The sequence below is a fragment of the Dendropsophus ebraccatus genome, chromosome 7 (assembly GCF_027789765.1).
Source record: "Dendropsophus ebraccatus isolate aDenEbr1 chromosome 7, aDenEbr1.pat, whole genome shotgun sequence".
Lineage (NCBI taxonomy): Eukaryota > Metazoa > Chordata > Amphibia > Anura > Hylidae > Dendropsophus > Dendropsophus ebraccatus.
In genome coordinates this window covers 69,474,784-69,486,730 of record NC_091460.1, presented here as the reverse complement: position 1 = coordinate 69,486,730, position 11,947 = coordinate 69,474,784, and the positions used below count along the sequence as shown (strand labels likewise).

General features: G+C 50.6%; 1 protein-coding gene across 1 annotated transcript; it reads left to right on the top strand.

The window, feature by feature from the left end:
• Window positions 1-6,736: 6,736 nt before the first annotated feature.
• On the top strand, window positions 6,737-10,945 carry ANKRD37 (ankyrin repeat domain 37). Its single transcript, XM_069976559.1, has 5 exons — window positions 6,737-8,009; window positions 8,090-8,242; window positions 9,732-9,823; window positions 9,936-10,147; window positions 10,737-10,945. The coding sequence occupies exons 1-5, from the start codon at window positions 7,986-7,988 to the stop codon at window positions 10,745-10,747; spliced, it is 492 nt and encodes a 163-aa protein (XP_069832660.1). The 5' UTR covers window positions 6,737-7,985; the 3' UTR covers window positions 10,748-10,945.
• Window positions 10,946-11,947: the final 1,002 nt, after the last annotated feature.

The window sequence follows — 11,947 nt, the reverse complement described above, 5'->3', positions numbered from 1 at the left end:
GTAATATCGGGCAGGTGTCAGGGTGTAATATCGGGCAGATGTCGGGGTGTAATATCGGGCAGATGTCAGGGTGTAATATCGGGCAGATGTCGGGGTGTAATATCGGGCAGGTGTCGGGGTGTAATATCAGGCAGGTGTCGGGGTGTAATGTCGGGGTGTAATATCGGGCAGGTGTCGGGTGTAATATCGGGCAGATGTCGGGGTGTAATATCGGGCAGGTGTCAGGGTGTGTAATGTGGCAGGTGTCAGGGTGTAATATCGGGCAGGTGTCGGGTGTAATATCTGGCAGGTGTCAGGGTGTAATATCAGGCAGATGTCAGGGTGTAATATCGGGCAGGTGTCAGGGTGTAATATTGGGCAGGTGTCGGGGTGTAATATCGGGCAGGTGTCGGGGTGTAATATCGGGCAGATGTCAGGGTGTAATATCGGGCAGATGTCAGGGTGTAATATCGGGCAGATGTCAGGGTGTAAAATCGGGCAGGTGTCAGGGTGTAATATCGGGCAGGTGTCAGGGTGTAATATCAGGCAGATGTCAGGGTGTAATATCGGGCAGATGTTGGGGTGTATTAGGTCAGCCTGGGCTGTGGTGCAGGAACCAGGCTGTGGTTAAAATAAAGGACCGCGGCACCTGCATCTTTACGTCAGTGCCAGTCTATTTAGGTGCAACACTTAAAGCGCATTTGCTTTAAGACCCTTCAGGCAGATGTCAGGGTGTAATATCGGGCAGATGTCGGGGTGTAATATCGGGCAGGTGTCAGGGTGTAATATCTGGCAGGTGTCAGGGTGTAATATCAGGCAGATGTCAGAGTGTAATATCAAGCAGGTGTCAGGGTGTAATATCGGGCAGGTGTCGGGGTGTAATATCGGGCAGGTGTCGGGTGTAATATCGGGCAGATGTCGGGGTGTAATATCGGGCAGGTGTCAGGGTGTGTAATGTGGCAGGTGTCAGGGTGTAATATCGGGCAGGTGTCAGGGTGTAATATCGGGCAGGTGTCAGGGTGTAATATCTGGCAGGTGTCAGGGTGTAATATCAGGCAGATGTCAGAGTGTAATATCAAGCAGGTGTCAGGGTGTAATATCAGGCAGGTGTCGGGGTGTAATATCGGGCAGGTGTCGGGTGTAATATCGGGCAGATGTCGGGGTGTAATATCGGGCAGGTGTCAGGGTGTGTAATGTGGCAGGTGTCAGGGTGTAGTATCGGGCAGGTGTCAGGGTGTAGTATCGGGCAGGTGTCAGGGTGTAATATCGGGCAGATGTCAGGGTGTAATATCGGGCAGATGTCAGGGTGTAATATCGGGCAGATGTCGGGGTGTAATATCGGGCAGGTGTCGGGGTGTAATATCGGGCAGGTGTCAGGGTGTAATATCGGGCAGGTGTCGGGGTGTAATGTCGGGGTGTAATATCGAGCAGGTGTCGGGTGTAATATCGGGCAGATGTCGGGGTGTAATATCGGGCAGGTGTCAGGGTGTGTAATGTGGCAGGTGTCAGGGTGTAATATTGGGCAGGTGTCGGGTGTAATATCTGGCAGGTGTCAGGGTGTAATATCAGGCAGATGTCAGGGTGTAATATCGGGCAGGTGTCAGGGTGTAATATTGGGCAGGTGTCGGGGTGTAATATCGGGCAGGTGTCGGGGTGTAATATCGGGCAGATGTCGGGGTGTAATATCGGGCAGATGTCAGGGTGTAATATCGGGCAGATGTCAGGGTGTAATATCGGGCAGGTGTCAGGGTGTAATATCGGGCAGGTATCAGGGTGTAATATCAGGCAGATGTCAGGGTGTAATATCGGGCAGATGTCGGGGTGTATTAGGTGGCAGATGTCAGGGTGTATTATCGGGCAGATGTCAGGGTGTAATGTCGGGCAGGTGTCAGGGTGTAATATCGGGCAGGTGTCGGGTGTAATATCGGGCAGATGTCGGGGTGTAATATCGGGCAGGTGTCAGGGTGTGTAATGTGGCAGGTGTCAGGGTGTAATATCGGGCAGGTGTCGGGTGTAATATCGGGCAGATGTCGGGGTGTAATATCGGGCAGGTGTCAGGGTGTGTAATGTGGCAGGTGTCAGGGTGTAATATCGGGCAGGTGTCGGGTGTAATATCGGGCAGATGTCGGGGTGTAATATCGGGCAGGTGTCAGGGTGTGTAATGTGGCAGGTGTCAGGGTGTAATATCGGGCAGGTGTCAGGGTGTAATATCGGGCAGGTGTCAGGGTGTAATATCGGGCAGATGTCAGGGTGTAATATCGGGCAGATGTCAGGGTGTAATATTGGGCAGATGTCAGGGTGTAATATCGGGCAGGTGTCAGGGTGTAATATCAGGCAGATGTCAGGGTGTAATATCAGGCAGATGTCAGGGTGTAATATCAAGCAGGTGTCAGGGTGTAATATCGGGCAGATGTTGGCGGTGTAATATCAAGCAGGTGTCAGGGTGTAATATCGGGCAGATGTCGGGGTGTATTAGGTGGCAGATGTCAGGTTGTAATATCGGGCAGGTGTCAGGGTGTAATATCGGGCAGGTGTCGGGGTGTAATATCGGGCAGATGTCGGGGTGTAATATCGGGCAGGTGTCAGGGTGTAATATCGGGCAGGTGTCGGGGTGTAATATCGGGCAGGTGTCGGGGTGTAATATCGGGCAGGTGTCAGGGTGTATTAGGTGGCAGATGTCGGGGTGTAATATCGGGCAGGTGTCGGGGTGTAATATCGGGCAGGTGTCGGGGTGTAATATCGGGCAGATGTCGGGGTGTAATATCGGGCAGATGTCGGGGTGTAATATCGGGCAGATGTCGGGGTGTAATATCGGGCAGATGTCGGGGTGTAATATCGGGCAGATGTCAGGGTGTAATATCGGGCAGATGTCAGGGTGTAATATCGGGCAGGTGTCAGGGTGTAATATCGGGCAGGTGTCGGTGTAATATCGGGCAGATGTCAGGGTGTAATATCGGGCAGGTGTCAGGGTGTAATATCGGGCAGGTGTCGGTGTAATATCGGGCAGGTGTCAGGGTGTAATATCGGGCAGATGTCAGGGTGTAATATCGGGCAGGTGTCGGGGTGTAATATCGGGCAGATGTCGGGGTGTAATATCGGGCAGGTGTCGGGTGTAATATCGGGCAGATGTCGGGGTGTAATATCGGGCAGGTGTCAGGGTGTGTAAGGTGGCAGATGTCGGGGTGTAATATCGGGCAGGTGTCAGGGTGTAATATCGGGCAGGTGTCGGGGTGTAATATCGGGCAGATGTCGGGGTGTAATATCGGGCAGGTGTCAGGGTGTGTAAGGTGGCAGATGTCGGGGTGTAATATCGGGCAGGTGTCAGGGTGTAATATCGGGCAGATGTCAGGGTGTAATATCGGGCAGGTGTCAGGGTGTAATATCGGGCAGATGTCAGGGTGTAATATCGGGCAGGTGTCAGGGTGTAATATCGGGCAGATGTCGGGGTGTAATATCGGGCAGATGTCGGGGTGTAATATCGGGCAGATGTCGGGGTGTAATATCGGGCAGATGTCAGGGTGTAATATCGGGCAGGTGTCAGGGTGTAATATCGGGCAGGTGTCGGTGTAATATCGGGCAGGTGTCAGGGTGTAATATCGGGCAGGTGTCGGTGTAATATCGGGCAGGTGTCAGGGTGTAATATCGGGCAGATGTCAGGGTGTAATATCGGGCAGGTGTCGGGGTGTAATGTCGGGCAGATGTCGGGGTGTAATATCGGGCAGGTGTCGTGTGTAATATCGGGCAGATGTCGGGGTGTAATATCGGGCAGGTGTCAGGGTGTGTAAGGTGGCAGATGTCGGGGTGTAATATCGGGCAGGTGTCAGGGTGTAATATCGGGCAGGTGTCGGGGTGTAATATCGGGCAGATGTCGGGGTGTAATATCGGGCAGGTGTCAGGGTGTGTAAGGTGGCAGATGTCGGGGTGTAATATCGGGCAGGTGTCAGGATGTAATATCGGGCAGGTGTCGGGGTGTAATATCGGGCAGATGTCGGGGTGTAATATCGGGCAGGTGTCAGGGTGTGTAAGGTGGCAGATGTCGGGGTGTAATATCGGGCAGGTGTCAGGGTGTAATATCGGGCAGATGTCAGGGTGTAATATCGGGCAGGTGTCAGGGTGTAATATCGGGCAGATGTCAGGGTGTAATATCGGGCAGGTGTCAGGGTGTAATATCGGGCAGATGTCGGGGTGTAATATCGAGCAGGTGTCAGGGTGTAATATCGGGCAGGTGTCGGGGTGTAATATCGGGCAGGTGTCGGGGTGTAATATCGGGCAGGTGTCAGGGTGTATTAGGTGGCAGATGTCGGGGTGTAATATCGGGCAGGTGTCAGGGTGTAATATCGGGCAGGTGTCAGGGTGTAATATCGGGCAGATGTCGGGGTGTAATATCGGGCAGATGTCGGGGTGTAATATCGGGCAGATGTCGGGGTGTAATATCAAGCAGGTGTCAGGGTGTAATATCGGGCAGATGTCGGGGTGTATTAGGTGGCAGATGGGGTGTAATATCGGGCAGATGTCAGGGTGTAATATCAGGCAGGTGTCAGGGTGTAGTATCGGGCAGATGTCAGGGTGTAATATCAAGCAGGTGTCAGGGTGTAATATCGGGCAGATGTCGGGGTGTATTAGGTGGCAGATGTCGGGGTGTAATATCGGGCAGATGTCAGGGTGTAATATCGGGCAGGTGTCAGGGTGTAGTATCTGGCAGATGTCAGGGTGTAGTATCGGGCAGGTGTCACGGTGTAATATCGGGCAGATGTCAGGGTGTATTAGGTGGCAGATGTCGGGGTGTAATATCGGGCAGGTGTCAGGGTGTAATATCGGGCAGGTGTCGGGGTGTAATATCGGGCAGATGTCGGGGTGTAATATCGGGCAGATGTCGGGGTGTAATATCGGGCAGATGTCGGGGTGTAATATCAGGCAGATGTCGGGGTGTAATATCGGGCAGATGTCGGGGTGTAATATCGGGCAGATGTCAGGGTGTAATATCGGGCAGGTGTCAGGGTGTAATATCGGGCAGGTGTCAGGGTGTAATATCGGGCAGGTGTCAGGGTGTAATATCGGGCAGATGTCAGGGTGTAATATCGGGCAGGTGTCGGGGTGTAATGTCGGGCAGATGTCGGGGTGTAATATCGGGCAGGTGTCGGGTGTAATATCGGGCAGATGTCGGGGTGTAATATCGGGCAGGTGTCAGGGTGTGTAAGGTGGCAGATGTCGGGGTGTAATATCGGGCAGGTGTCAGGGTGTAATATCGGGCAGGTGTCGGGGTGTAATATCGGGCAGATGTCGGGGTGTAATATCGGGCAGGTGTCAGGGTGTGTAAGGTGGCAGATGTCGGGGTGTAATATCGGGCAGGTGTCAGGGTGTAATATCGGGCAGGTGTCGGGGTGTAATATCGGGCAGATGTTGGGGTGTAATATCGGGCAGGTGTCGGGGTGTAATATCGGGCAGGTGTCGGGGTGTAATATCGGGCAGGTGTCGGGGTGTAATATCGGGCAGGTGTCAGGGTGTATTAGGTGGCAGATGTCGGGGTGTAATATCGGGCAGGTGTCAGGGTGTAATATCGGGCAGGTGTCAGGGTGTAATATCGGGCAGATGTCGGGGTGTAATATCGGGCAGATGTCGGGGTGTAATATGGGGCAGATGTCGGGGTGTAATATCAAGCAGGTGTCGGGGTGTAATATCGGGCAGATGTCGGGGTGTATTAGGTGGCAGATGTCGGGGTGTAATATCGGGCAGATGTCAGGGTGTAATATCAGGCAGGTGTCAGGGTGTAGTATCGGGCAGATGTCAGGGTGTAATATCAAGCAGGTGTCAGGGTGTAATATCGGGCAGATGTCGGGGTGTATTAGGTGGCAGATGTCGGGGTGTAATATCGGGCAGGTGTCAGGGTGTAATATCGGGCAGGTGTCAGGGTGTAGTATCGGGCAGATGTCAGGGTGTAGTATCGGGCAGGTGTCACGGTGTAGTATCGGGCAGGTGTCAGGGTGTAATATCGGGCAGATGTCAGGGTGTAATATCGGGCAGATGTCAGGGTGTAATATCGGGCAGGTGTCAGGGTGTAATATCGGGCAGATGTCAGGGTGTAATATCGGGCAGATGTCAGGGTGTAATATCGGGCAGATGTCAGGGTGTAATATCGGGCAGGTGTCAGGGTGTAATATCGGGCAGATGTCAGGGTGTATTAGGTGGCAGATGTCAGGGTGTAATATCGGGCAGGTGTCAGGGTGTAATATCGGGCAGATGTCAGGGTGTAATATCGGGCAGGTGTCAGGGTGTAATATCGGGCAGGTGTCAGGGTGTAATATCGGGCAGGTGTCAGGGTGTAATATCGGGCAGATGTCAGGGTGTAATATCGGGCAGGTCTCAGGGTGTAATATCGGGCAGATGTCAGGGTGTAATATCGGGCAGATGTCAGGGTGTAATATCGGGCAGATGTCAGGGTGTAATATCGGGCAGGTCTCAGGGTGTAATATCGGGCAGATGTCAGGGTGTAATATCGGGCAGATGTCAGGGTGTAATATCGGGCAGATGTCAGGGTGTAATATCGGGCAGGTGTCGGGGTGTAATATCGGGCAGGTGTCGGGGTGTAATATCGGGCAGATGTCGGGGTGTAATATCGGGCAGATGTCAGGGTGTAATATCGGGCAGGTGTCAGGGTGTAATATCGGGCAGGTGTCAGGGTGTAATATCGGGCAGGTGTCAGGGTGTAATATCGGGCAGATGTCAGGGTGTAATATCGGGCAGATGTCAGGGTGTAATATCGGGCAGATGTCAGGGTGTAATATCGGGCAGGTGTCAGGGTGTAATATCGGGCAGGTGTCAGGGTGTAATAGACCAGGGATCAGGTAACAATCATCAGCAGACCCCTGAGCTGCAGCCAGCCGCACGCCCCCCCATGTAGATGTGCAGCCAATGGTGGATTACGGGAGGGGGCTGCATTTATTTATAGCACAGTTCGGGGCATGAAGACCCCATCTCATCGACACATTTCTATAAGACCTGTTAAGTTTTCTTTAAGTGACAGTAACGCTTCCAGCCTGGACATGTCCTGACCATATATCCAGAACAGAGACCCCCCAAGCTAGGGGGCACAGCTCTCAGTATCCACAATGGTGATTCTGGCAGTGGCATCTATCAGACACGCTTGGCAGAGCCTGCGGATAGGAATGTCCCTTTAAGGAGGTGACCACCATAGCTGTAAGGAGATGACCACCATAGCTGTAAGGAGATGACCACCATAGCTGTAAGGAGATGACCACCATAGCTGTAAGGAGATGCTGATGCAGCATGTGGTGACCATACAGTGTGGCCCTATCCTGGTGTACACATGCCCGATACTAGAGGCCCCTTCCCCCAGCAGTACCAGTAGACTACTCCCTCCAGATAATTGGGAACACTTGAAAGCTGCGGCTTCTCCTTCCTCCTCATTGTACTTCCTCGTCATACGTGCTCTCCCCAGCATCCTGCAGCGCGGCTCCCATCCCCCTCCTCTCCCCGTACAGCCGCACACCGCCTACGTGCCGCCTCACAGCAGCCTGCATGTCAGCCGGGAGGCCCCAGCCGCGGCTACGTGACCACAACACAGACACTGAGGAGGGAGGAACACCGCCAGCTGCGCCAGCCAATCTGCTGTCCCCTAACTCTGGACTCTGACTGCATTGTCCAATCAGCGGAGATGTGGGCGTGGACTGCAGGTGGTGGCGCTCCATGTGCTGCTTGTTTGAGTACGTGCTGAGGGGCGGGGCTTCGGCTGGCTCTGGAATTAGAATAGTGGAAAGCGGAGGCTGTTATATCATATCGCTGGCAGCGGCCGGGAGGATAGGACCGTGCACCGGGGATATCACACAGAGGAGGAGGATAGCACCGTGCACCGGGTGTATCACAGGGAGCAGGATAGGACCGTGCACCGGGTGTATCACAGAGGAGGAGGAGGATAGCACCGTGCACCGGGTGTATCACAGAGGAGGAGGATAGCACCGTGCACCGGGTGTATCACACAGAGGAGGAGGATGCTGCAGCAGCCGGAGGACGAGGTGAGGGCTGCAGGCAGCGCATACCCTCATAGTGCTGACATGTTACATGGACGGCCGCTAACTGTCCCCTCTCCCATCAGTTGTACAGCCTGAAGCAGCTGATAGAGTGCGGGGGAGCAGTGAACTGTCCCGGAGATGCCCTGGGCCAGACACCCGCACACCTGGCAGCACACGGGGGGCAGGCGTTCTTCCTTCTCTGGCAGCTGCAGACAGGAGTGGACATCAACCAGCAGGTAGGTGATGCCACCACTCTGCCTCATGGCGGCTGCGGGACCATCGGGGGCAATAGGGCACCCCTCTAATGGTGTGTTTAGTCAGAGATTTAGGTGACAGGTTATCGAAACCAGGAATGTATCTGAAAAGAGGAGAAATCTCAGTCTTTCCTTTATGACCTGCTCTCTGTTTATAGTCTGTTCCTGGATTTGGCTTCAGAAATCTGTCAGATAATCTGTTTGTGTAAACGCACCATTAGACAGAGTTTACCCCACAGCTGTACAGACAACTGTGTTCCTGGCAGATCCCTTGGGTTATGTTCACACTGAGGAAATACGGTGAAATTCTGCGGCGTATCTCTCCGCCATGGAATCCCGCCGAGATCAGTGTCCCGCTGTGAGTGAGCTCTACGCTCAAAGAAGTGACATGTCCCTTCTTTGGGCCAGTTCACACTGAGCAAGATCGTCAGATTTCCGCCGTGAAATCCCACCGTGCTCAGTGTGCTGCTGTAAGTGAATGGAGAGGGCACGCGCTCATCCGCTCGCTTTCTTCTCCGCTCAAAGAACTAACATGTTAGCTCTCTGAGCGGAGAGCGGCGGCAGCGGATGAGCACGTGCCCTCTCCATTCACTTACAGCAGCACACTGAGCACGGTGGGATTTCATGGCGGAAATCTGACGATCCGTGTGAACTGGCCCTTTTGAGTGACTGGCTATGGGACACTGAGACAGGCGGGATTCTGCAGCGGAACGTCGAAATCCCGCCTGTTTTACTCAGTGTGAACATACCCTTACACTGCAGACATGACCAGTGCCTGACAGAGCCTATTGCCATTAATGGGGGCCATCATCGGCTTTCTGCTCCCTGACATGGTGTCTGGCTTCTTACTAGATGACATTGATGCAGGTGGGAACAGTATGTAAATATTAACATTGACTTCTATTGCGTACTGTACACCAACAGAATATTTAGCATTTTGTCTGCACCCCCCTGGCTTCTATTTTGATTTTATATATATATATATATATATATATATATATATATACTTTATTTTTTCTACTTCATACATGTATTTATCTTAGTAGTTTGTTCTATTGTATTCAGAAAAAAAAAAGATTCCTGCTACTAATACTGGAAGTCCTACATTAAAGCCAGTACAGTCCATCAGGTATGGAGTTTCTGCTTGTGCAGGGATCCTGCCTAGTGGTCGGTGAGGTCATGACACCAGTGTGAACAGAGCCCCTCATGCAGGCGTGATCTATCCTGCTGTGTGTGCACATTTTTGTGTCTGTCAATAGCAGCAATGAGTCACTGTACAAGCGGTCTGTTCCCCCGCACATTGCTAGAAACAAGTCTGGCGATTTTTGCTCTATGGAAGGGATATGCCCATAGTAAATTCTGTATGCTTCATGTGGGGAGTACATATAAGCAGTGTTTCCTATGCAGGGCTAAATACTGACTTGGCTTCAGCTTTGCACCATAGTAAATATGTACTACTGTTCTCTTCTAGGATCTCTTTGGAGAAACTCTGATTCACAAAGCAGCCCGTTCTGGGAGTCTGGAGTGCCTTAGTGTGCTTGTTGCTCATGATGCTAGACTCGAGTAAGTCTTTATGTACTGCATGATCAGTTTATCGTAGACCTTTCACTAAAGTGTATAGTATATAGTCTGATCAATCTAGCTGATGACTCTTTCCCCCCTCCTTGCTCTGCAGTGTTTGTAATAAGGAAGGACTCACGGCTGAGGCTCTGGCATTGTCTAGTGGTTTTGAGGAATGTGCAAAATATCTGGCAGCAGTGAAACACACACAAGATATGTTCTCCAGAGCACGCTCCTCAATGCAGGATTTGAAGGAGACAAACGCTGGTACCAAAAGAGGACAATGTGGTGTATCTGCTGTTTATGGAAAGAGGGGGCGGTCAGATGGTGAGTATTTTATAAGATTTGGAGATATCACCTGTCAAACTCCTGACAAGATGAGAGAACCTACAGTATGAACAAAGTGATTCCTATCTGCATTCTGTTCATCAGGCTGCGGGCTTTAAAGTCTGCTCTGCTCCCTGCTGCTCCTCCCCGGGTGTTGGGAAAAGATGGATCCAGTCCTGGGAAACTGGGCGAACTTTCCCAGCCGTAAGAGCAGAATGCAGATAGGAATGAAGTGATTTGTTGCTTTCCTACTGTAGGTTTTCTCATCTCTACTCCTGACTAGTGTAAAGTAGATCATGGGATGTAAATTTCATTTCAAGCATTTTATAAATGCAGCATACTGTAGGGAGGAAACGTAGCTCTACATAGGGAACTGATTAGTCGGAAGGGTAGTCGGAAGGGGAGATAGTATGTTGAGCTATAATGTGATCATCCCTTTCTGTAATATGATGATCAACACCATTAAACCATTGCTGTCACACAAAAAAAAATTTTTTTTGCCGTGTTTTTTTTTTTTTAAAGTGATGCTTATAAGGTAAAATAGACCTGATCCACATGTCATAACAAATGTTTCTTATCTCCTTTCCAGGCTTCTTGTAGATGGATACAAGAAGATTTCCATGTGTTCTTGGCTTTAATACGCTTCTGTGAGGAGCTCTAACCTACTGGCTCACATTAAGCTGGATTACACTACAACCTCTCCGCTGGAAGGAGGGGTGCTCATATTAGCTGGACTTATTTGTTCATACTTTTTCTACATTGTATGTTCTTAAAATAAACGTTTGAATTTTTTTCACAGTTTCTGCAGTAACTAAAGAATCTTAGACTTAGTACAGTGTAAATGGCAATGTTATATAACTTTCCTTTGTAAGTGCAGTGTTAAATTATGTAATTTGCCCGGAATACTCCTTGAAGTATGTGATGTAGCCGAGGCATGTCTGCATATTGGTGTAGTATAACTGTGTATTTTAATGTATCACCGGGGCGGGGGGATGTATGTAAGGTAATCTCCTGGAGAGTGATAAAGGTGACTCGTCATTTTAATAAACTTTGACCTCTTCACTGCCTTATACCACCAGAGAAGTTTACCATTATGGGTATGTGCAGGTGAAATTTGCCTGTGCATAGAATGGAGTCTATGGGACAGGTGGAACTTCAAACGGAGGCACACGGCAGAATCCATAGTGTGCACATACCATAAAGGGGAACTATCGGGGGGGGGGCTGTGGGGTGAGAGAATTATTTAAGGGGGAATTAAGTCAGGGGTGTGTCTCAAAGAAAAATAACATTTTCCTCCTGGCTGACCATGTGTCTAATGACTGTAACACCAAAGACAATGATGGCATCAGTTTAGATTATTAGGGTGTTTTTACACAGATTTTTTTTCATAGCAATTATAGCCAAAGCCAGGAAAAAAAAAAACTATAAACAGAGAACAGGTCATAAAGGAAATAGATTTCTCCCCTTTTCAAATCTATTCCTGGCTTTAGTTTCGTCACTTGCAAACAAAAATCAGCACATATGATCAGACCCACAGTTGAGACTTGGGCTTAAGGTCATAATATAAAATGATTCCAGCCTTAAAGGAGCAGTTAAAGCCTTTTGCTTGCTGGAACTGAAAATTGTTCTCTCCCTCTTGAGACGCAGGAGAAGGGGCTAGGTCACAAACATTTCATTATGTAATAAGTGTTATTTAGTGTAGCCAGAGTCCTACTTTCAGTATTTACTATGGATTAGCGAATTTACAGCACTAGCAAAGTGCCTTGCTAGTCTTGGCCATTGGCTTGTCAGCTGGCTGCC